Here is a 26065-nt window from a genome sequence, read left to right as displayed (position 1 = left end):
ACACAATAATCAGCTAGACTCATAGAACGACGATTTCAATTTGCAGGCATGTCTACTATTAGAGTAGAAGTAAGTGGATCATACCATGGTCTGGTTATTTCATTTGGACATACAGAGCCGTCATCAAGTAATTAGCATTAATCATTCTTTAATTACTATCTAATAATGATTTCCTAAATGTCTCAAAGCAAATAAAAGTGGGTTTTCTCCTACTCTATGACTACAGAGTTACTTTATATACCTAGATTCCTGTTTTCTTTCCAGTGTCTTTGTGGTCCATGAACTGTCTACTTCTCTTTGAGTTCACTGTATTGTGTGCATATTTCAGGCTGTGTTCACATGCAAAAGAAGTAAGAGTCAAATACAATTAAAAATGACAACAATGAGCTCTACTTCTACATCACGAGTGAACTAAGCTGTTCACCTTTACTACCATGGTTTACTGTAATGAAGGCGGCAATTAGTTGATTGTTTCCATCATTGTTTTTGAAATTCAAAATTTTAATTCATGCTAAATTGTGTAAAATGTAACAGTTTAATAAAGAAAATGTAAGGATCCTTGTTATTGAGAGACCAGGACTCATACAAACAGAAGTTGACATCTGCTGCCTCATCGTCAGATATTATGAAGTATAAGAGAGAGAAGTAATTTCAACTGTCATGCTGGTTCCTGGCATGGAAAGGCCTTTGCAGTGTATCAGGCTAGCCCTTGGTTCTTAGCATTTGTGTCTTAGAATGCATGAGAAGTATAATGGGCATTCAGGAGTTCAGTAAAAGTCTGCACTGTGCATACATTCACTGCTGGGGAACATGTCTGGATGTATAGTGGGTTGCCCACCAGAAATCTTTTTGAATAAAGAACCTCAGAATTTCCTGGCAGAGATTCCATTCTAAGGGAAGTAAGAGACCGGCAGACAAGCTTAACCCAGTGGTAAAGACTCCAACATCACAATGAAAGAATCATTTGTTCATTCAATCCACAAAGTTTTATTGAACACCTATCACAAGATTCTGAGTTTATCATAGTATCTATTACCCAGATCTGGCTTCCACCCTAGTCTGGCCTTATGGAGAGAGTAGATTCTGAACACAGAGTGGAAAGGGATTTTTTTTTGATATCTCCATAGGATGACTTTGGAACTTTTTAAAAGGGAGTATAATGTAAGGAGAGACTGGATTCCTACTGACCCCCTGTCTCTTCCCCCGCCACACCCATAATACATCACCATAGGTCTCTGGGGATGTGGAGGTGATAACAGTGCCAGCTGGGGAGCCACAGCGCCCAGCAGGATCGGCAGTGGTGCTGACAGTCAGCCGCATCTGGCAGTGCCCTGTGGTGCTGGCTGGCTGTGTGAGCAGAGCTAGTTCTCAAGGACTCCTGAAAGCTCTGAGAACAAGTTGCAGGGGCTGGGGCCCATGGTGGCTATGAACCAGCCGAAGAGATGGAAAAAGAAGCAATTCCACATCAAGAATTGTTAAGTTTTTTCTCCAAATATTTCAAAGGTAATGTCTGGAAGGAGAAACTAGAAAGATTAAGTAACTTTCTTGAGGACAATCACACAGTAACCAGTTTGACCAATTTCAACAAACTCTATCCAAATTAAGGGTCTGTGTGACTGGTCAGTCAGCTGGTCAGTCTGTGGGTATAAACACAGGTAACGCTCAGTGGGTTGGCTGGTCCTTTTGCCATCTTTCCCATGAGGTGGCTGCAAGTGTAAAATGAAGCCTTGGGGTGTTCTGTCATGATGGTTCTGGCCCTTCACCTCAAAAAACTTTTATTTTCAGTGATGTTTCCCAGAGAGACTTAACAATTCCATGCTCTCAGAGCTTGGGTGTGTGTACTTACTAATTTCAAACAATTTAACATTAGTACCTCAAACACGATGCAGATAATACCAAGTACACACATTGTTCTTAAATTTATCTTTAAGTTTAAAAATAATGAAAAATAACTCAGAATCTAGTGATAGATGTTCAGTTAACTTTTGTGGATTAAATGAATCACTCTTTCATTACTAATATAATGTTATTATATAATTATTTTCATCACTAATATTAATTTTTACTGTGCTCTCAGAAAAACCTGACACAATTCCAAGGTGGAAGACTTGTGATAATCAAGCTGAAAGTAATGTGATAATGAGGATGAGACACTGTTACACAATTGTCAAGAACCACATGCATGCACACACACACACACACACAGGTGTCCACGTGCACAAGTACAAAATGGTGTCAGGTATAGTATTTCCCATGTGGGCACCTTCAATATCCTTGAATTAACAAGATAAATAGACATATTTTTTTGGACATTGAAAATTATTCTATATGTAGTGACACTTTAATTAGGCGAACTGTGTTCTTTTATGAAAATATTTGTTTTCAGATTGGTCAATGTGCTTTTGAAATACCAATGTACTGAATTTTTCCTTTCTTTACGTGTATTCACTTTGTCTGGACTGTGACACCTTTGAAATGTAATTTTTTAAAGGCAGCAAATTTGACAGGTAATCACTAACAAAAGAAGGGTTTTAATTAGCCCATAATGAACCGTTATCACTAGCCTCTTTCAACCGCTTACAAATATAAATATGTCCATACATATTACATGTGTAATAAATGTATGTACATTTTAATTTTTAAAGCTAATTCATATTTTTATACAGACTCAATACACATTACTATTCCAAGTTGATTAAGTACAAGGGGGTTGAAATGCAGCCAAAAAGACAAGATTAGAAAGAGATTAGAAACAAATTTTAATTAGAAAATTGCTACCACAAATCTTTTTAGGAAGTAGGCAGACATAATTAATAAATAGAACCATTTAGAGACTTTTCTTGACAAGTGGCACCGGGCCGGAACCCTGGAGGGCTGTATTCTAGTCACACCTCTAACTGGCTTTCCTAGTTACCTTTAGTAATTGATAGATCTTTCAGAAGCTAGGAACATATTAGGTGATCAATAAATGCCTCTGAATTTCATTAAGGTCAGGAGAAAGAATCTCAGGTCTTTGTTTTACCCACAAGAGAATTTTCAAGGTTGTTTGGAGGAGATCTTGGGACCAATCTAAAGCGAGGTTCCTTGGGACTTCCTTGGTGTCCAGTGGTTAAGAATCTGCCTTCCAATGCTGAGGACTCGGCTTCAATCCCTGGTCAGGGAATTAACATTCCACAAGCCGCAGGGGCAACTAAGCCTGTGAGCCTCAATCACTGAGCCTGCACGCCGCAGGAATGTGCTGCAACTAAGAAAGTAAAGAAGAGAAAAGAAGGCTCCTGGCTCTGATCTTTGGAAACTTCAGATATTCTGGATCCAGGCTAGATTTTATGGTCTTGTAAGAAGATCAAAATGTTTTCTCTTTTCAGTGTGAACCCCGCAATGTTAAAGAGATTTTTAAATGTTGCATAATCTAGACCTTGCTGTAAACTTATCTGCAGTTTACCATTAAATTGTTTCTTACCTGATGGGCTTCAGTGGAGGTGTCTCAGAAGAAATGAGACTTGCTCTGTGTTTCTAGGACCATGGAATTGTCTCCTTGAGGGTCCCTCTGCCTGCATTCACTTTTGGGAATTTTTTGGGGTCCTATGCTTCAGGACTTCTGCTTGCTCTGCTTGGACGAAATGCCCTTGGTGACCGTCGGCTATTGCCCCTGTGATGCCGGAGGAGCATAAGCTGGTCGAACACTCCAGCATTTGGTGAGCACTGTTTCCCCTGATTTCCTGCATTCATTTTCTAAGGCTACTGTAACAACTCACCACAAACCTAGTGGCTTAAAACAACAAAAACATATTCTCTCACATTTCTGTCATATCAAAGTCCAGCATAAGTTTCCCTGGGCTAAAACTAAGATGTTGCCATGGCCATGTCTTCTTCTGGAGGCTCCACGGGAAACTGCTTGCTTGCTTTTTCCAGCTTCTTCAAGCTGCCTATATCCCTTGGCTTGCGGCTGCCTCCCTCCACCTTCAAAGCCAGCAGTGCAGGTCTCTCTGAAGGTCCCCAAAATCTAAACCCATTTTTCCATTATCAGCATTTCTCCAAGTGTCCTCTTCTCTCTCTCTCTTCTACCTTTAAGGACCCTCTGGTTACACTGGGCCCATCCAGACAATCCAGGAAACTCCCCATCTCAAAGTCCTTTGCTTCATTACATCTATGAAGTCCCTTTTGCCATATAAGGTAACATTTTCACAGATTCCTGAGATGAGGATGTATTAATATATATCTTTGGAAGTAGGGCATTATTCTGACAGCCATCCTGATTATCATTGTGTTTCTTTAGGAATGGAGGAAGATAGATTTGTCTAGTGAATTGTTACTATAATTGTTATAATTTTCATCATGGCAGGATCACGGTTGAGAGGTATGGTCTGTATTTGCAGAAATGGCCACAATCATTTTCTTTCCTACAGCCACGCTTTTGTGGCATCCCCTCCCATGCTGACTCATGGTTTGGCCACGTGACATGGTTTGGCCAATGAGAAATAACAAACAGGATGTAAACAAATGCTTGAAAAATGCTTGTACACTGGGATTTACCCTCTCTTGCTATTCTTTAAATAGCTCTTTGACTACCATGAAGATGTCCAAGTGAATCTATTGAGTGAGGAGACACATGTGACCCAGGCACCTTTGTCATCAAGCCAATAACTAGCAGTGGCAAGTAGCACCAATCAATCAACAGCACAAGCCACCAGCATTTAAGAGAGATCACCTTAGACCATCCAGTCACCAGCTGAGCTGCTGGAAACCACAGGTTCATGAGGAAGGCCAGCAGTGTGGAGATAAACTGGACCAGACCAGGACTTCCCAGATAAGCAATAGAATTGTGAACTAATTAGGATGTTTTGGAGGTGGTCTGCTAGGTAACAGAAGTTAATGCATGAAGTGAAGTGTGAAGTTGCTCAGTCATGTCGGACTCTTTGCGACCCCATGAACTGTTTGTAGCCCACCAGGCTCCGCCATCCATGGAATTTTCTAGGCAAGAGTATTGGAGTGGGTTGCCATTTCCTTCTCTAGGGGATCTTCTGACCCAGGGATCAAACCCGGTTCTCCTGCTTTGCGGGCAGACGCTTTATCGTCTGAGCCACCAGGGTAAAAAGCAAACCAAAACCAAGAACAAGGTTGAATTGAAAGCAAATTCAGTTGCTAGAGAACTGTGGTGAAGACTATCCCTTAAAGACAAATCATAGACATAGAACTTTTGGGAGAGATCCAACCCATAGAAACAGCTGAGCACATTGAGTCTAACCCCCTCCTTCCTCTCCACCTTCATGCTCTCAGCTCTGTTTCATTCACCGGCAAACACCCTGCTCCAATAATCATTTTCATCTGCTGGCACGATGTTATCCTCAAAGAGTTTAACCATCCCCTAATCTGATGCTCCTGTTTTATTTAATAGAAAGCTCAACCCCAAAGGGATGAATTGACTTGCCTGTTTCACTTCCATTTAGCTTATATTACCTTTGTTTTCAATGAAACAAAGATATTTCCTAAACACTTCTGAAAATAAAACAGTGTCTTACTTGCGGGAGAATGTTGTGTTCTGTTTTCTTCTCCTTCCTGCATCTCCTGATGGATGAGTGAACCTACAGCCAGAAGCTCGGTGGCAGGGAAAGAGTATGACTCTTCCATGGTCAGCATATCCAGGGAGACCTGTGTTTGAAAGAACCCCTTTGCCTCAGTCCTGGAAAAAATGAGCCAGAGATGAAGGATGCCATCAGCATGGCCTTACCAAAGAAACAGACAGTTTTGCTAGTTGGTCTTAAAGATTGTTCCCTGGTGCCATTAAAGGAAAGGTAATGCAAAGCAAAGTTGTGTGCATTTAGAAGGGCTGAAAGTGAGCTAGCTCTTTGAAAGGATGTTACCAATCTTCTGGAAGTGACTCACCTTCTTGGTGGACTGTTTTTAAAGGGGGATGACATGTATGTTTAGAAATAGTAAACTCTTTCACCAACAGCTCCCCAAGACCTAGTAGACTGATACGGTTTGCAAATTCAGGAGTGATGGAACTAGCCTGATAAAGTACCAAGCATGTGGCTGCCTCCTTGATATGATTGAAAGGCTATTGCTTTTCTACTAAGCTGCCTTTAAATAACAGACACTTGTTCTTGGAATACCAATCAAGTGCTTTCTATGGCAAATGCATATTGCTCTCAGTTCAGTTCTGCCTTTTCTCTGCCCCAATCCACTTCTAATCATCATGAAATAGCACTTTTATTCCTTAAAGCCAAGATAAAATGTAATTGGAAAGAAATCTTTAAAAGAATAAAACATAAGGAAATTGTTTTTGTAAGATGTGTCGTAAAGCGCCTTTATTAGGACCTTAACAAATGATCTTTTTTTGGGGGGAGGGGTGTAAATTTCATCCTTGCACTAGCTATAAAAGAAAGGCTTGTTATAAAAATTGATAAACAGATGCTAGGAGGCCTGAGTAACCTACAGTACTTAAGAGAACAGACTTTTGAAATACTTGGAAGTAACACCAAGTTAGGAAAAAATATGCCAATTAAGAGGCTTTTATTTGTAAATCAAGTGCAATTAGATATTTATTTATCAATGCATCGTTAGTATAGTTTGGCACTTCGGGGAAGTGCCATGAATTTGCTTTAAAATATTCTCTATTTTCACCTTGCTAGCCGAAATTGCTAAGATTTCTGCTGTATTTAGTTATTTTTAGGGAAAATGTTCTCAGCAAAGTTTTCTTTTTTGCTTAAGATTGTAGTCTGTTCTCTTAAGTAGAAAATGGCTGCTGAGTGTGCAAAAAGAGTACAAAAGACTTCAGCAGGAGACACTATTTATGATCATTTGAAATTCTCCATCCCTGGAAAATTCTCAAATTGGGCTTATGAAAGCAATCCAATTTAGTAGGCTGCTAATTGGATAGAGCACAATCTTACTGGCAGGGTCGGAACTTGGGCTGTACTTGTCCTTGGTTCTTACCTTCCCTTGGTAGCATCCCAGGAGTCCTCCACTGGTCCTGGAGCTTGTCCTCCAGGAGGGCCCTCATTCCAAGGGCAGGACCCCAAGCAGTGCTCTCATGAGGCTCCATCAGCTTTAGCATTCTGGCAAACTGGCCCATCACCATAAAAGGTACCAAATCTAAGATCAGAGGGGATTATGATGGGTTTACATGCTTCTGTTTTATCATAGATTAGCTAAAGACCCTGATGTTGAAGATTTTTTTCTATACTACAGTGCAATGAGTAGAAAAAAATTAGTACTTTCATCAGCTAAGGGGTTTTGTAAGATGATTTTCAGGAATTTGATGTCTGTCTAAGGGTTTGAATGTCTCTTTTTCTCTCTGTTCTCGGGTCTCTCTCATTCCCTTGGGACTCTTGTTCCCGTTTGTACAATTATAATTGGAATTCCCTGGCTTCCAAAATGATGTAGTTTTAACTTTATAATCCAGCAGAGACTTCACCATTGTTTAAACAGTTTTTTTTTTTTTTTTTCTCTTTGCAGCTTGAATTGTTTTACAAAACTGTATGGTGCCACCAAGCCTCCAGAAGAAATGCAAAGTTTTCATAATATAAAAGGAATAACTTATTAAAGAGAATCCTAGTGGATCCATTGTAATGAGCTGTAGATGTCCTGAGAGGTTGGTTGCCAGTTTGATGACAACAGGAGACATTTTCTTAAACATGGAGGTTTGAAGCCTCTAGTGGAAATGTGCTCTTAAGTCATAGGATTTTTATTTCTATCTAGTTCAATCAGCAGTGGCTCTGGCTGTTTCTCTCTCTCTCTCTCTTTTTTTAACTGAAATGAAACCCGCCTCTAAAAACATCCTTCTAGGCCAGTCTCCTGTTTTAGATCTCTGTGAGGAGGCTCCCAGGTTTAAAACAATTCTCAGTTATTTGACAACTGGAAATTGCAGCAGTTTTTTTCCTGTGTGTGATGAAGATATATTTGCTTCCTGAGCTAAAAACAACAAATTTTAAAAGTCAGCACAAGTCAAATAGAATCTTATAATCAACTCTGATATACACTGTTGGAAGCAGCAGCAAAGTTGAGGACAAATTTGGACTATAAAAGATTGTCACTGAAAAATTTCTATTCATTACTTTAAAAAATTTCTGTGAGTTTAGGAAAAGATTGCCATTTTTTGATTTTACTGGTGGAACACCTAGGCTGAGTTTTTGAAATATCAGTGTTCCAGTGGGGCATACTTTGACATACTGGTATAAAATTGTATGAACTATACAGTGCTCTGGAAAGAGTTATAATAAAATGAGTGATAATGTGTGATTACGTTCTTGAGTGTGGTATTAACACAGTTTATTCTGATGGTTAGCTGGGAGGTGAGGCACAGGGAAATCTGATGCTATGTTCCTTATATTTGATTTCATTCGCCCCTTAAAGGAGAGTGACTGACATTCAGACACAAGACTCTCTTTTCAGAGTCACTGCACAGTGAGTGAGAAGCTGGTCTGTCAGCGTGTGCTGGTGTCATGACTATTCCATGCTGAGAAAATAACATCACTGCTAATTGAAACAGCAGAGATGATTACCAAGGCTGTAGCTTGAGAAGCAATATATACCAACACTGAAGGGGAAAGGGCTATTTATTTAGAAAAGTTCACCATCAAATTACTGGACAGGATGAACAATTCATGGAGCAAATCAACACTTAGTACAATCAAATAGGAATCCATTGTAATTTACTAGGCACTGTCAATGTGAACAAAGCTCCTTCAAATATCTTCCACAGGATAAGCAACCATGATTGTGAAAAATCCATCTCTTTCTCTCTCTCCTTTTTTTGGGGGGGTTGATATCTCTTTCCAAGGTTTTCTGCATTATATTTAAGCATAATACAGGGTATCTGATGTTAGCAAACACCCAATTTAGCATTAACTTCTCTGGATGGAAATCGGAGCCATATGTTTATGTTAGTAATAGCAACACTATGCAATTTGATCATTTTTGAGCAGGCTGATGTAGTTTTATCTCAAAGAGGGAGTTCTGAGAGTTCGTATTTATTTTTGAAGCTTTGGCAGCTTTCAGTATAGAGGCTACACAAATTTTCTAATCTTGTTTAATTTCTCTATTGGTCTGACTGAGTTCAAATAAAATTGTGATTCTTCTACGCTTTGATTATGTTGAAGTATTTCTTGTCTGTCTCCTGGCACCAGAAGCAACTTTTTAATTGTTCAAAGTTGGAGTAGAGAAGCAATAGTGTTCTTTGAGGTGGCTTTTATACTAGATTTCTGGATGGTTGAGATATTTTTAAAAATATAGTCAACCTTACTTCATTACTCCATTGTCACAAGGGTACAGAGACTCAGTGGAGAAGGGCATCTTTCCAAGGGCTCTTGTGTGTACATAAACAGCTTTGACTCTGGGAGCCAGCAAGGGACACGTAAGACAAATGAGTAAAAAAAATTGCACATAGAGTAATTTTAATCCATTCCGTTTTTTAAATACCACAATAAATTTAATTTTCACAATAAATTAAATAGCCATATTCAGTTTACAAAATAGAGTTACTTAGTGTGAAAGCAGTATTTACAACTATATACATTATGTACATGACATTTCTCTTTGTTGACATAGAACACGGAAGCAAAGGGACTCAACTTTCCGACGTGTGATTGACATGCGACAAGTGACACCATGGTCCATACGGGAAAACGATAGTGCAAAATCACCACAGGAACTTTGGAATGATGTCAATTTTCTGAGATAAGACATCCTTTTAAATAATAAGAAAATAGTATTTTCTGTTTTCATGGCATCAATTCAGCAACTGAATTAAAGAGTCAGCTTTCCCTTAGAAAAGTATGCATAACTGAATCCTCTACTTCCTGAAACTTCACAGCCATTGGTACATTTTCACACGTTCATCTTTTGGCTTAAATCTATGAAAATGGCAGGCGACAAATCCTGACTTGAAGGAAGACTAACTCTTTGAGAATAGCTGAAGTCACTTTTTCCCAGTACCACCACCTCTTCTTTTTCTAAATAGCATAAAAGATGCAACTGTGTAGACCGCAAATTGGTGGGGTTTTTTTTTTTGTAAATTTTCAGTAGAAAAAGAGCTGATCTTATATTTGGTCACACACTGCGTATGTACAAGTATACATGGAAAAATGACGTGGACAGTTGTGTCTAGGAAAAGTGCATATTTTAATCTAGAAGAGACATTGTCTGTCTCCAGGCACAACACACAGTGTTGTATGACTTATTATTTTAGGGCCAGTTCAATGTCCTCCCAGTGATCTGGTAAAATTTTTGATTGAAAGGGTGAAAGAATTTGCGCAATTTGGTAATGACAGAGGGGTCCACCTCGGGATGAATGCGCCCCTTGCTGCCCGCCAGGCACTTGTTAAAGATAATGTTAAATCGCAAGCAGTAAAACCCTCTGGTAGCATTGAAATACAAATTGTATTGACTTATCCTTGGGGGAAGATTTAGGAACTTCTCCACGAGTTGAAGTTCTGGTAGGGGTTCCGTGATGAGGCGATCTCCATCGACAATGTGGAATTGCTCAATTGGAAAGTACTTCAACCACCTTTCCAGATGTTTGGTGTAGATGCTGGTTCTTACTGCCTTGTATTTCGTGTTCACTTCGCAGGTATTAGGGTCTATGGCCAGCTTCTCAAACTTGTAATATGTTTTATTCTTCCTCTCCTTCCCCTCTAGCACCTGAGTGTAATCAGAAATAGCTCTTGTGGTTGGCTCCCTGACAATGATCAACAACTTGATGGATGAGTTCATTTTGTAAATCCTTTCCGGAACCTCCTCTGTGATAAAATATGCTGGACTCTTTTCAATTGTGATTTGCTGAGGGTAGGAAAAAGGCATCTTTTTCCTATACCACTCAATGCCCTTGGCATAATTCTCATCATTGTCAAAAAAGTGAATTTCTTGAGAGGCTTTGACCACTGCTGGATGGAGGTTCAGCATCTCAAGCAGGGCCCTGGTGCCTCCTTTCCTCACTCCAATGATAATGGCCTTGGGAAGTTGCTGGACCAGGTCATGAAGGTGTACCTGCTCCTTGGAAGAGTTGCCCTTCCGGAACTCGTGCAGCAGGCCACGCTTAAACTGCAGGGCGCGCAGGGGGAATTCAGCCTGACCACGGGCTCCGAATCGGCCTTCGATGGGGCAGATGGGTTGTAGCCTGTAAGCAACAGAGAGACACTCTAAGGAGCTCATTGCAACTAACTTCTCATTTCTCTGGTTCCTGCATAAAGAAAACCACTGTTCCCCGCCTGCTGCAATCTATAATCAACATATGTTTGGGAAATTTTATTTTAAGCAACCCTGTATTAAATGGAGCACACATAATTGATGGGATATTTTTATTAGTGCTTCTTAAAATTTTTATTCACCAAGCACTTAATTGACTATAGCATGTACTGACATTCACAGTACAGGACAGACAAGTGACACCAACCATACTAATAGCCTTTTAACAGCTCACCAGTTAACATCATTTAGAAAATATGAAAGATAGAAGATTAGAATCTTCAGCTGAGAGGCTAAAGGGCAGCTAGGAGGCCACGTCCTGTGGGTTTCGTGTTGTATTATTTTATTACAGCTCAGCTGCACTCATATAACTGAAAATCTTTGAGACAGAATCTGAAAAGAGGTCCCAGTTTCTGCCTTTGACTATTTGCGTCATCAACATGCAAAATTCCAATCTTGGCACTTGCTGAGCTTTTCATTTTATGAGAATTTCTGCCTTTGGCCCTGGGGACAGCTAGCAGAGTACATATTTCTTCTGCCTCTCTTTCTCTTTCTATCTAAAAAGGTCAGGCTTATGTTTTTACTTTGCTGAATGTAGGAGCAAATCCAATGCAATCAGCAAGTGCTGTATATCACCTATCACACCTGGGACCAGAAATCAACAAGACCTTGGCAGCCCCAGAAACCTGAGGTCCTCATTGCCAAGTGCACTTAAATCAGGGACTCAAATTTGTGAAGGAAGGAAGGCATTGGATGGAGCCAGAAAAGAGGATTTCCACTTCAACATTGCCTAAGCAAGGAGCAACCACTGCTGCTTTTTTTCAGAGAGAAAGGTGTGGTAACAATCACAATGATATTAGACTGGAGTGGCTATTTAATTTGGTGTGGCCAATTTATATGGTTAGTGAATTGAATTTTCTTTTGGGTATAGTCTAGAATTGAACTGAAATTCATTATAATTTTCCTGAGTTTACTTGAGAAGGCATTTTCACTTTCTTGTTAAAGGGTACAATATTAGTCAAAACGGCTGTTAAACCAATTCCTTCAACTGAAGCTTCTTGTTACCCTAATAATTTGGAGCTGATGTCCTCCTGTCTGTAGGGCAATGAGGCTGTCTCTTGCTTTTCCCAAGAGACCCCACTGAATCTTTTTTATTTTCTGTAATGTTTACATTTAAAAGGAGAAGGGAGAAACCTCAAGGTTATACCAAGGCATTCTGCAGAACTGAGGGGAAGGGGCTTTACCTCTGCTGTTTAAGCAGCTCTCTGTTTTAATGCTTATGAACATATTTTATTTTTCAGTGAGTTTTTTTATGATTTTTTAAAAAAACTTTTGCTCATTGTGTAAACCATGAACATATAGCACACTATTAAAAATATGGTTTATCAGTTAATATTTTAGAGAAAATGAATTTTGTTTTTATGGATTTGTTAATAGGATTGATAAGCTAGAGCTCTAAGTGGAAGACATGAAAGTAGCAATACATATATACTCAAAGTACGTTTTTAATTATGACATTGATTGGGATGTCACAAATTCATCTTTTAGGTCTTGTTGGGCTCTAGTTGAGAATTAAATCCAAATTCCTTAATCCATCCATTGAATGTAATAGATGGACTTTTCTCTTAGGCATCTTGAATGATGCTGTCCTTGGGAGAAGTAAGGAAACGGTCAATCAAATGTTTTGCTGTAGGACCTGATTCTCTCACAGAACCCAGGTTGAGAGAGGCTGAAACACTCTGCTTTGTTTGAGCTGGAAAGAAATTTCCCTACATCTAGAAAAGGCCATTTTCCTTCTTTCCTTTATTTACCTTTTAACATGGGAGCTCATTCCCCATCGAACAATTGCTTTTTGGATTTCCTTATTCAAGATAAGAGAAAATATCATATTATTTCTAATTCCTAGAGAGCAGGCATGGACCCCAGACTAAAAAATAAGAAATTTTAGGAGTGGAAAGGACAGTAGAAGTAACTGAGCTCAGCCTCCTACCAAGAGAGCAGGCTCTTCAGTTTCTAAAGGACAAGCTTATGTCAACATGTGCCAATTTCTGCTCAGACTCTCAAGTGAGAGGTTTTGAGAAAGCAAAGCAATCCAAGTCCTTATAAAAGCTACCCCATTAGAGACTAGAGACTAGGTTAAAAATGAAAAGTTATCAACTAAATAACTAACGTGCTGATGATCATTAGATCAATTATTCAGATTAAATGATTAGAAAAAATTAAAACATTAGGAAGAACCTGATATAAAAGTTCCATTATGGACACAGGACAATGCACCACATCAAGGCTTTTCACTAACAACAAGCACTACTTTAGGGAACTACTTGGAGTCAGTGATAAGCTCTGGGCTATATCGGTTCCCATGGTTAGCAACTAGTGAATAGGAAGTTTACTCAGGAATTTTGAATTGAAAAGCATCAGAGGGTTCATTCTATCTATCAAAATTAACACTGGCTGAAGGAAAAAAACATTATTATATTACTTGTTAAATATTTGTGTGATAAGATCTATAGAGAAGAAAAATTGTAAGAAAGATATTTTTATTTTAGTGTGTGGCTGCACTTTCATAGGCCTTCCCTTGTGGCTCAGCTGGTAAAGAATCTGCCTGCAATGCGGGAGACTTGGGTTTGATACCTAGTTGGGAAGATTCCCTGGAGAAGGGAAAAGCTATCTACTCCAGTTTTCTGGCCCAGAGAAGTCCATGTGGTTGCAAAGAGTTGGGCACAAAATGGGAACTGAATTGTCTTTTAAGTACAAGAATTAATTTTAAAGGGCAAAGAAGGAAGCTTCACATTTCAGAAATTAACTTCTGTGTCCTTTCCAATCATTCCAGAAATGGGACAACCCAGAAGCATTCAATGTGAACCTAGCTGGCATTGCTGGGACTTCCGCAGGTCTAGTGCCTTTCAATGTTGGCTTAGTTAGAGCCAAACCCTAGCTCTGTAAATTTCCTCTCCATGGATTTTCCATTGCTTTCTGGGAATTACTCCGAGTGACAGCCTCCTTGTCTGGTATGTTCCGTTCCTAGAAACCAGAGCTAATTAACATAGTTAAAACTCCCCAAGCCTGCAGCCATCTTTCCAGGGCAATGGATTCCAAATTTGATGAGCTCCTTAACAGACTCATACATGATTTTAACTCTCTTGGTAGCACCGTAATTGTCCACTTATAAGTTTCAAAATGTAAATCCATAAATACATCATCACTATTTGGCTACGGCTAGAGGTCAACAACCAGATGCATGCATAGCTCTAGTAATGACATTTTTACTGTACATTGCTTTGTCCCTCTCTGAAAACAAACATCAACACACACAGAATACAAATGAATCTTGACAAACACCTTAGTTTGAGCAACTTGGATCTCTTTCTTCGAAAGGCTCAATAAATCAAAATTAATGCTGCAGAAAAATGTTTCTTGGGAATGTTGAGAGAGGAAAACAAATGGATAGATTTAAAATTATGTCCTAAGGAAGTTTAAATCAAGAGACATGTAAAGTCACATGGGCATGAGTATGTGTTTAATCACCTACCTATCCAAGCTCCCAACTCTGGCGACTAGATACAGGAGACTTCCAACAGCAAGGCTTCCCAGCACCAGGAGCTTCTGTCTCAGCCACGCCTGCTGTTTGAATAGCATGGCCCTCCATCAACCTTCAGGACTCCTGTAGCCTGAGAGACGGGGATAGAAGGGGACTTATCAGAAGTCATCTCTTACTGGCTCTGTTGACTGTCACAAAGCCATGCAGGGGTGGGAATACAGGGATTAAGTGATGTCACACAAAGAACATCAATGCCGCATCAACCTTAACAATGTTCATGGTACAACAGGTATTTGGCAAAACTTACTTTCCTTCTTTTGGTATGTGTTTTAAGATCAAAACTAAACTAGAGGCAAGATACTAACTAGAAGGACTTGCTGGGCAATTGTCAAAGTAAATTAAAATGCAAAAATCATTTTAAATAAATCTATCTATCTATCTATATATATAGAGTTGTTAATCATTCAAAAATACTGATAAAATGAGCAACTGAGCAACCTGAGTTTGAGCAGCAGGGCAACCAGGAAACTGAAGGTTCTTTTTGGTATAGGGGGATGAATATAGAAATTGGGATCCTCCCTCAGTAAGTTATCATTTGGGGCATAATAATGATATGTTTGACTGACATGGTTTTTGTTTTGTTTTGATTGTGAATGGAGGAAGGGGGTGAGATCAAAGGCTATGTCTTGGGACTTCCCTGGCAGCCCAGTCAGGACTCTGTGCTTCCAATGCAAGGGGTGCGGGTTTGGTCCCTGGTTGGGAAATTGGGACCCCACAGGCTGAGTGGTACAGCAAAAATTAAAAAAAAAAATTTTTTTTTAAGCTATGTCTTTACTTACTGAGGTTATCAGTGGGAACTGTTACGACCTCAGATGTTTGGGGGCAGTGGCTCTAAGTAACTTGATGTTTCCCTTCATTGCCTCTGCCCAGACCTGGGTTGGAGTGACAGATTCTAAAATCATGCTCAGACTAGAAGCCCCTGCTACGTGACCCCCTCATGGCTCTCAATGAATTTAAATACGGTCAGTCTTACAGGTCTTGCTCTAACACCAAGACAGAAGCTTACATGGAAGCTTTGTTTTCTTTTATCTGAAATAGGGCTAGCTGAGGAGAGTAAGGCTTTATCAGTGCTGCTATTAAATTTTGGGGAAAAATTCAAGCTTCCAATTCAGGCTTTCATATTAAAAATAAATCCAATTCCCTTTCCAAGATAAGATTGTTCGCTTCTCACTGAAACTCAAAATAATAACCCCAGAAGAGGGACTACAGCAATGTGTCATGGTGAGAAAATGTTTTGCTGCAATAGTCTCTCTGTATTTGCTAAGTGAAGATTTTCTCTGTGCAAAAGGATTATATACCTGGATTGACTGCTTGATTTATTCATTCATCAGGAAATACTGAGCACTGATAGCCTTCCCAGCTTTTCTACCAGGTTTATGGGGAATTCCAAAAAAGATCCTGAATGAGTCTTAGCCCTTGGAAAATTAGTAATGTGATTCAGGAATCATGAAACACCTTATCCACAATAATGTATGAATAAATGTTGGGGGAAATGGAAGGAATGTTCAGGTACGTGCCTTTGAGGAAGTACATAACTTGGCGAGGAGGCTGTAGGAGGGCATCCCAAAAGGGAGAGGGAAAAGAAGCATTTATCCAACACATAGTCACAAATATTTATTGGAAACAACTTATGTGCTACATTCTGCCCTGGGGGCCCCGGAGGCAGTGGCCAACGTGGGAGGTGACAGTCTAGTGGAGAAGAGAGAAACACCACCACGAAATACGGGAGTCGCATGCACCTTCAGATTGTGATAACACAAGGAAAGTCAAAGCGCAGTGAGAAAGAACAGTAGGGTTCGGAAGCTACTTCAGTCCTTCCTGAAGAAGGGGCTTGGCTTATACCTGGAGCATGAGGACAGAGGAGGGCAAGAAGGTGGACTCAGCCAGAGGACCCGGAGCGCACTGTGGAGGGAAGGTGGGTGGCTAGTTTGAGAAGGGAAGGAAGGTTGGTGTGGCTCCACACAGGAGCTGAGGGGACAGGAGAAAGGGCTAAGAGCTAAAGGGAAGAGGACGTGTTCACAAGGGTCTTTGCAGGCTCTGGGTGAGCTCAGGGCTCTGGCTTTGCATGGCCTGCCTTATGTGTTGGTAAAATGAGGAAGAAAAGGGGAAGAGTAGATGAGGTTTGATGAGACCTGCTATGTGACAAGAATATCATCCAGGTGGTATTTCAGGGAATCGTCAGAAAAATCCTATGAGGCAGATACAGCTATTTCCATTTCATAAACAGGAGAAGTGAAGCACAGACAATTTTCTGCAGCTTGCCTGTGATCACACAACTGACAGGTAATGTGGAGGCAAAGGCAGTAACTTCTGTGGCAGAACTCAGGGCTTCACTGAAAGAATCAGTTTTCTCTCTCTGGGTTGATGTCTGAAGCCCTCAGTTAAATGGTTACCTGCCTTCAGCACAGGACTCTGATTCCTGTCAAAATGCAAATACTACAGTAATAGGTGGAACTGGATGGTGGAAAGAAACCTGTGCTCAAGTCTCCTGGTTAAGTTCTCCCCTGAGTGAGATTCTAGTGGCTGCTCAGATTCCTTGAACCTTTGTTCCTTCTCTATAAAACGAGAATTTCAGAAAAAAACATCTATCTCTTTCATCAACTATGCTAAAGCTTTTGACTGTGTGGATTATGACAAACTGTGGAGAGCTCTTAGAAAGATGGGAATACCAGACCAGCTTACCTGTCTCCTGAGAAACCTGTGTGTGGGTCAAGAGGCAAGAGTTAGAACCCTGTATGGAACAACTGATTGGTTCAAGATTGAGAAAGGAGTACGACATGCTGTCTGCTGTCACCCTGTTTGTTTAGCCTATATGCTGAGCACATCATGAGAAATGCCATGCTGGATGAGTTACAAACGGGAATCAGGATAGGTGGGAGAAACATCAACAACCTCAGATATGTGGATGATACCACTCTAATGGCAGAAAGAGAAAAGGAGTTAAAGAGCCTCCTGATAAGGGTGAAGGAGGGGAGTGAAAAGATGTCTTAAGACTAAATACTAGAAAAACGAAGTCATGGCATCCAGCCCTATTACTGCATGGCAAATAGAAAGGGAAAAGGTGGAAGTAGTGACAGATTTTCTCTTCTTGGACTCCAAAAATCACTGTGGATGGTGACGGCAGCCATGAAATCAGAAGACAACTCCTTCTTGGCAGGAAAGTGATGAAAAAACCTAGACTGTGTTGAAAAGCAGAGACATTACTCTGCTGACAAATGTCCGTATAGTCAAGGCCATAGTCTTCCCAGTGGTCATGTATGGTTGTGAGAGCTGGACTGTAAAGAAGGCAGAACGCCAAAGACCTGATGCCTTCGAACTGTAGTGCTGGAGAAGACTCCTGAGGGTCCCTTGGACAGAAAGGAGATCAAACCAGTCAGTCTTAAGGGAGATCAATCTTGAACGTTCACTGGAAGGACTGATGCTGAAGCTGAAGCTCCAGTATTTTGGTCATCTGATGTGAACAGATAACTCATTGAAAAAGCACCTAATGCTGGGAAAGATTGAGGACAGAAGGAGAAGAGGGTGTCAGAGGATGAGATGGCTGGATGGCATCACCAATGCAATGAGCATGAACTTGGGCAAACTCCGAGAGATGGTGGGGGACAGGGAGGCCTGGCCTGCTGCCGTCCATGGGGTCGCAAAGAGTCAGACATGACTGGGCAACTGAACAACAGCAACAACAACAAAAGGAGACCAGTCTCTAACTTCCCCACTCCTTAGGGCTACAATGAGAATGAAGTAAGTTTTCTACAAGTGACATCACTATTCAAAGGCCAGACTAACATAAGGGATTATGTGTCATTGTGCGTGCGTGCATGCTAAGTCCCTTCAGTCGTGTCTGGCTCCTTGTGACCCTACGGACTGTAGCCCACCAGGCTCCTCTGTTACCCAGGATTGGGTTTCCATGCCCTCTTCCAGGGGACCTTTCGGACCCAGGGATCGAATCCATGTCTCCTGTGGCTCTTGCATTGCAGGAGGGTTCTTTACTGCTGAGCCACTGGGGAAGCCCAAGTGTTACTGTATCTTAGTGTAAATGAATTCACTGTGTGCTTACAAACAGTATGACAGAGTAAAAGCTGTGAGGTGATTGAAGAGGGATGGCTACAAATGGGAGAGGTGGGAAAAGCAATGGTGAAATGTGCTTGCCCGTGGCCTCAACAGAGGTCAGCAGCCTCACGCAGAGGAGCAACTTGGAAGGAGGCTGGGGTCGCTTGGCCTCCTCTGCTACCTAAGTGTAACACCCATTGTTGTTGTTCAGTTGATAAGTCGTGTCTGACTCTTTTGCAACCCCACAGGTGGTAGCCCACCAGGCTTCTCTGTCCATGGGATTTCCCAGGCAAGAATACTGAAGCCGGTTGCCATTTCTGTCTCCACGGTATCTTCCTAACACAGGGTTCTTTACCACTGTGCCACTTAGGTGAAATCTCTTTCTGTTTTGTGTGTGAATGCACACTCAGTCATGTCCAACTCTTTGCGACCCCATGGACTGTAGCCCGCCAAGCTCCTCTATCCATGGGATTTTCCAGGCAAGAATATTGGAGTGGATTGCCATTTCCTTCTCCATCTGTTTTATAATCACTCAGATTATGTGCTAAGAGTATCAGAGCAGCCTCAGAATAAACTGTGTTCAAGAAAAACCAAAGATATTTGGTACATTTAACATTCAAGATGCCTCTGTGGTTTTCTGTGACATGAAGTGCTCCAGCCTGTGCCATGACAGAGTCTTAAAAGCTGGGAGCTACAGGTCTTGATCCAGGAGTACAACCAAAAAGAAGACATGCCGCCTGATCCTTACAGACATGCCATTAAACTGGGGAGAAGGTTAACTGCTTCTCCAATCCCCTAAGTCCCGTCCCAGCTCTGTATGCCAGCTTCATGGATAGTTTAATAATCTTTCCTCAGAGCACTCACACTGGTAATAGGCAATTTATATAAAATTAAAGTTTTAAAAAATATATTATCTCTTTTTATTAAAAAAAGTTAAAGACCTACAGTGACATTTAAGCCCTCCTTTATCTCCAGTTTTCTATCTCCCAGTGTCTTTCATTTTGCATGCCAAGAACAGCACAATTATAGTTTCTCCAGACTACGAATGGTTTAATAGACATGGTATCTTAGCTGAACAAAGAAGAGTATCTAAATAACAGAGTATGTGGCCAGAGATGACAAATTGTAGAGACATCTGGCTGTTTCTCCAAAGCAGCACTAAGCAAAGAAGGAAATGATTCCCAAGCTCACACAAATAAGGGAATTCAAAAAAAGTAATAATAAAGATACACTCAAGTGGTGTTCAAAGGCTCATAAACATAGTTACTGCAAGCCCCTGGTACTAGTAAAAACGGTAACAAAAACAACAGCAGTCAAGTTCATTAAAAATGACTGAACTTGTATACCAGAATTATTCCAAGGAAATTTTAACTGTCTTCTGAGTATTAGCTCATTTATTCAGGGCAACAGCCTTATGGGGTGGACAGGAACCACATTTATTCTTTCTTTTTTTTAAGATTTATTTTTTACTAATTTACTTTATTGGAGTATAATTGTTTCACAATGTTATGTTAGTTTCTGTTGTACAGCGAAGTGAATCAACTGTGTGTGTGTGTATTCTGTCACTGAGTCATGTCCAACTCTTTGTAAACCCATTGACTGTAGCATGCCAGGCTCCTTTGTCCATGGGGTTCTCCAGGTAAGAATACTGGAATAGATTGCCATTTCCCTCTCTAGGGGATCTTTTGGAATCAGGGATTGAACCCCTGTCTCCTGCATTGGCAGGTTGATTCTTTACCACTAAGTCACCAGGGACATGTATACATATATCCCTCCCTCTTGAACTGCCCCCAGCCCGCCTCTCTAGGTCATCACAGAGCACTGAGCTGAGCACCCTGTTACACGGCAACTTCCCACTGGCTGAGTGTCTCACACGTGGCAGTGTAGATACAGCAGTGCTCCTCTCAATTTGCCCCACCCTCTCATTCTCCTGCTGTATCCTAAAGTCTGAGGAACCACATTTATTGAGCCCTGGTCTCCGTGTTTCTTTCATATTTATCATCTCGTGTAATACAACAGGCCTGTGAAGTATTATTCATTCTATTTTTTTCCGATGGAAACTAAAAAACAGAGAGATGAACAAATTATTTACCCAAGGGCATATACGGCTGGTAAATACAGGAGGATTTAAATTCAAAATTCTCTGATCTCAAAGAACATGAGCCCTTGATTGCAGTGTCACTCCCTCAGCTTTGGATGCTCACCTGAGAGGCTCCTTTTTTGTTGTTTTTTTATTAAAATTTTCTTCCCGTTTTATTGAGATATAATTGATGTAGAGCATAGCATAAGTTTAAGGTGTACACATAATGATTTGCCTGACATCCATCATGAAATGATTATCACACTATATTTAGTGACTACCCATCATGTCACAGATACAAAATAAAAGAAAAATAAAAAAAAATTTTTTTCCTTGTGATGAGAAGTCAGCAACTTTCATATATAAGATACAACAGTATTAATTACATTTATCATGTTGTACATTATACCCGTAGTACTTACTTATGTTATAACTGGAAGTTTGTACCTTTTGACCGTCTTCATCCAACCCCTGCCTCTGGTACCACAATCTGATCTCTTTCTGTGAGTTTGTGTGTATACTTATTTTTTGAAGTATGATTGACCTACAACACTATGTTGTTTCTAATGCACAAAACAGGGATTTGATATTTCTGTACGTTTAGAAATGATCACCACTGGGAGACTCTTAATAAATGCTTGTTTACTGACTGATGAGAACAGATAAAACCACTTTTAACTCACCCTAAATTTCCTTCCATTGTATCTTGAAGTAGAAGACAAGGAGATGAAAACCAAAAGAGGAAAATGTTTTTATGAAGGGGTAAATAAAAAGGGCTATTTATGTGGCTTTAATATAATAAAAGGAAGAAAAATATTTATAAACAATGATAATGAAGGTAATATTTTTATAGTTTACAAAGCATTTTTCATATTTGGTAAACTGTTTATGATTAAAAGCAACCAGAATCATGGGATCTCCACTTATTTTCCCAATAATTCAAAAACTGACTCTCCTTTTGAAAGATTTTATAGATGATCAAAATAGCTGGTTCTGTCACTCAGTTCAGATTCTCACGTTCTGTTGTCTGTAAGATCTTGGTTACACATGTCTGTTGTCCCCTTATTATCAGCCTGTCTCATCTTTCCTACCCCCAGCTCTTCTCCCACATCTTTCCTTTCCCCTGCTCTTCTCCCCACAGCTCGACTCAATGCCTGGGTCCTCATCTGCTGATGGGATTGCCCAGCCCAGAAACTTTGAAATCCATCCTCCTTGGCTCTACCCCGCCAGTAAAATTCTATCTCCAAAGTACTATTAGGATCTACCTGCTTCTCCACACTGTCATCCGTGACTGCCTTGGTACAGGCTGCACTCTCAGATTTTATAGGCTCCTAACTGGTCTCCCCACGATTAGTTTTGTTTCTGCCTCAATTTATTCTCCATATTGAAGACAGAGCGGTCTTTCTAAACAGAAATTTGATCATATTGCCTTCAGGCTTAATACTCTAATGGGTCCCTATTCTCCACAGGGTTTTAAAGGCCTTTTACCTTTTCTACCACAATTCCTCACCAACATGACCTCACCCCAATATGGGCATGTGCAAACTTCAGCATACAGAACAGCTTGCAGTTCTTTTGAATAGATCATGGTCATTTTTGCATCAGGGCCTTTCCACAGAAGGGTCCCAGAGCCTGAAAACAGTAGCTGTGCCTCATCTATCAGTGACTTCTCTATTGGGTCTGGGGCACCAATAGATAGTGTCCCAGTAGGATAATAACAGCCTGCCCCGAAGAACTTCTGTGAGGGGCAAAGGAGTATGTAGAGTAATTAGAACACTGGCACAGCATAATACTCAATAAACATTAGCCACATATACTGATGCTGACTTCTCTCCAGGTCTTGGATTAATTCCTATCTTTCAGATCTTAGGCTCCTTGGGAAGGTTGGCTTACAGGTTTCTTCTATGTGTCACAACAGCATCCTTTATTTAATTCTATTGAAACCACACTTTAATTGCTTGTGTATTGTGTGTCTCTCTAACCAGAATGTAACTTCCATGAGATGAATGACTGTGCATTGTTCATTATTGTATCACCAGCACTTTAAGGGTCATAGATACTCTGTAAATAATTACTGAACAACTGAATCAGCTAGATGGAATGAACTTTGACTATCTTAAACAGCTATGGTATCTAGATACCACATCTCTTTAAGTAGGTAATAGTAGTTTATCTTTGTATAGTACTTTGCAGGTTCATATATGCTGCTGCTGCTGCTGCTAAGTCGCTTCAGTCGTGTCCAACCCCGTGCGACCCCATAGTCGGCAGCCCACCAGGCTTCCCCGTCCCTGGGATTCTCCAGGCAAGAACACCGGAGTGGGCTGTCATTTTCTTCTCCAATGCATGAAAGTGAAAAGTGAAAGTGAAGTCGATATATGCCTGCTGCTGCTACTACTAAGTCACTTCAGTCATGTCCAATTCTGTTCAACCCCATAAACGGCAGCCCACCAGGCTTCCCCGTCCCTGGGATTCTCCAGGCAAGAACACTGGAGTGGGTTGCTATTTCCTTCTCTAATGCATGAAAGTGAAAAGTGAAAGTGAAGTCGCTCAGTCGTGTCCGACTCTAGCGACCCCATGGACTGCAGCCTGCCAGGCTCCTCCATCCATGGGATTTTCCAGGCAAGAGTACTGGAGTGGGGTGCCATTGCCTTGTCTGCACTATATGCCTATAATAACCTAATTTCCCGCACCTTTTTATTTTGAAAAAGAGTTTTGAGTGCTTACATATCCTTCATCTAGATTTATCAGTTGTTAATTTTTGACACGTTTGCTTTATCTTTCTTTGTAGAAACATTTATTTTTTTTTATCAAATCATTTGAGAGTAAGTGGCAGATTATCAACAGTGCAGGATGCTAGAAGATCCCCACCTGAATTCACACCAAGTCCTGTGATATAAGTGGGGCAGTGGGTATTCTTGGGTCTCAGGGAGTGAAATGAACTGCTCAAAGCCTCAGACTATTAAGCCTGGAATTGCTAACTGCTAGTTTCGAGCTTTTTATACTCTACAACTCTGCCTCCCTGTTAAGTTCATTTAATGCTGAAAATGTTATAATAGGGTTTGTTAGTAGAAATAGATATATCATTTATCTTTTCTTAAACATTCAACTTGTACATTCTGATGACTTAGGTATCAAAAAAAAAAAAAAAATTGGAAAAGTGGCAAATGAGAAAATTTTCTAAGGAGATTTCTTGTCCTGTCTCCTATTTTACTTTTCTTTTCTCAATTCTTTTAAAGAAATAAAAATGGAGAAAGTTCTTTTTATACAATGAATAGTGGCAGCATCTGATGATGCCCACCCATCGGAGGGCTGGAGCTGGCTCACACTTTGCAAGCCAGTTGTTAAAGCCTTGATTAAGAACTACATCACAGAAATTCAGTTAAAGAAATTAAGAAACAAAGGCAATAAATATAAAAAACATTATTTCCTAATTATTGTACTTTTTTTACTATTATCTTGTGCTCTTGAAGTTAAGTTTATTATACAGTGGAGATACTACTGTGCAATAGTATCTCTGTACAATTAGGTCTCTTCCTAATTCCACACTTAGTAAATTCATGTGGATAGTTTAAAATTGGCCACGGAGGGAGGATTTATACAACTGATACTGACAAACGCTACAGACCATCCCCTCTCCCCAAGAGCAGGTTGCACATACTAATTATGTCCCATTCAGTTTCTGTTTTATGTATTCATTAATCACATGTTTTCTGAGAACCCACTGAGTGTGTTGTGTGCTGCCAAGTGCTGTCAGGAAAAAGGAGACTGTACCTATCCATCTACTCCCCTTCCCTTTTTAGCCTCCTCCATTCTCTTCCCTTTCTAAAGAGGCCTATATTCATTTGGAGGCCCCAGTAATCCCTTTTTTCTATTTTCACCTTTCTAGGTCTTTTCTCCTTGGCTTTCTGTGCCTCCTTCAGGTTTCTCTCTGCATCCCACTGCTATGTTCTTTAAATAACAGAGCTTAAGAAGAAAGAAAGCAGTGCTGGTTTTCATATCATTGATAACAAAAGTACAGCTATATGTCTTCAAAAAACCTTTTGAGTATTTAATAAACCTGTAAAATAATTTATAATTAGTTTGCATGCAACATGATTCTAAAAGCCTTCATTCTTGGGCAGGCTAACATTTTCTTAAATAATGGTATTATTAACGTGCTTATTTTCCTGGGCTCTAAAATCACTGCAGATAGTGACTGCAGCCATGAAATTAAAAGATGCTTGCTTCTTGGAAGAAAAGCAATGACCAACCTAGACAGCATATTAAAAAGCAGAGACATTACTTTGCCAACAAAAGTCCATCTAGTCAAAGCTATGGTTTTTCCACGTGTGGATGTGAGAGTTGGACCATAAAGAAAGCTGAATGCCAAAGAATTGATGCTTTTGAACTGTGGTGTTGGAGAAGACTTTTGAGAGTCCCCTGGACTGCAAGGAGATCCAATCAGTCAATCCTGAAGGAAATCAGTCCTGAATATTCATTGGAAGGACTGATGCTGAAGCTGAAACTCCAATACTTTGGCCACCTGATGCGAAGAACTGACTCATTTGAAAAGACCCTTATGCTGGGAAAGATTGAAGGTGGGAGGAGAAGGGGATGACAGAGGATGAGATGGTTGGATGGCATCATCGACTCAATGGACATGAATCTGAGTAAACTCCGGGAGTTGGTGATGGACAAGGAGGCTTGGTGTGCTGCAGTCCATGGGGTTGCAAAGAGTCAGACACGACTGAGCAAGTGAACAGAATTGAACGTGCTTCAAAGCATTGCTCTTTTTATTACCTGAGACTCCTCTTTTTTCTGAGTTGCAATCTTTCTTTCAGGACCAGAAGGGCTCCACCAAATTCTGACCTCAAGATAACTGCCTACATTACCATTCATCAACAAATGTTTGCTCAGTGCCTGCCATATGCCAGGGACTGAAGATGCCAGGAATGATGTGGAGGACCCATATCCTGCTTTATTACTCTCATCTTCCTGAATTCAAAGTCAACTCTTTTACAAATGCAAGGAAACTGTATCTTTCCTTACACACAGAGCTCTGATCCTCTTGAACTGGCAGTGAAGGAAGACTCCTCACAGGGAGAGGGTCTACTGGACCCTAGAGTCTCATCACTTGGCCCTAAGACCCACTCCCCTTGGATGGTCCTGCCTTC

The 26065-nt window shown here is 40.5% G+C and overlaps 1 protein-coding gene across 6 annotated transcripts in view; it reads right to left on the bottom strand.

The window, feature by feature from the left end:
* Positions 1-8540: 8540 nt before the first annotated feature.
* Positions 8541-26065, bottom strand: part of HS3ST5 (heparan sulfate-glucosamine 3-sulfotransferase 5) — a 296818-nt gene continuing 279293 nt past the window's right edge. For all 6 annotated transcript variants that reach the window (XM_027551164.1, XM_027551165.1, XM_027551167.1 and 3 more), the window contains 2 exons: positions 14717-14855; positions 8541-11116 (listed from right to left, as the gene is read on the bottom strand). In XM_027551164.1, coding sequence (XP_027406965.1) covers positions 10186-11116; positions 14717-14823 — 1038 coding nt within the window. In that variant the 5' untranslated portion in view covers positions 14824-14855 and the 3' untranslated portion in view covers positions 8541-10185. The remainder of the gene's footprint in view (positions 11117-14716; positions 14856-26065) is intronic.

This window comes from Bos indicus x Bos taurus, chromosome 9, assembly GCF_003369695.1.
Source record: "Bos indicus x Bos taurus breed Angus x Brahman F1 hybrid chromosome 9, Bos_hybrid_MaternalHap_v2.0, whole genome shotgun sequence".
In the NCBI taxonomy this organism is placed as follows: Eukaryota; Metazoa; Chordata; class Mammalia; order Artiodactyla; family Bovidae; genus Bos; species Bos indicus x Bos taurus.
Note: the sequence above shows the minus strand (reverse complement) of the source record. Positions and strands in the feature narration are given on the sequence as shown.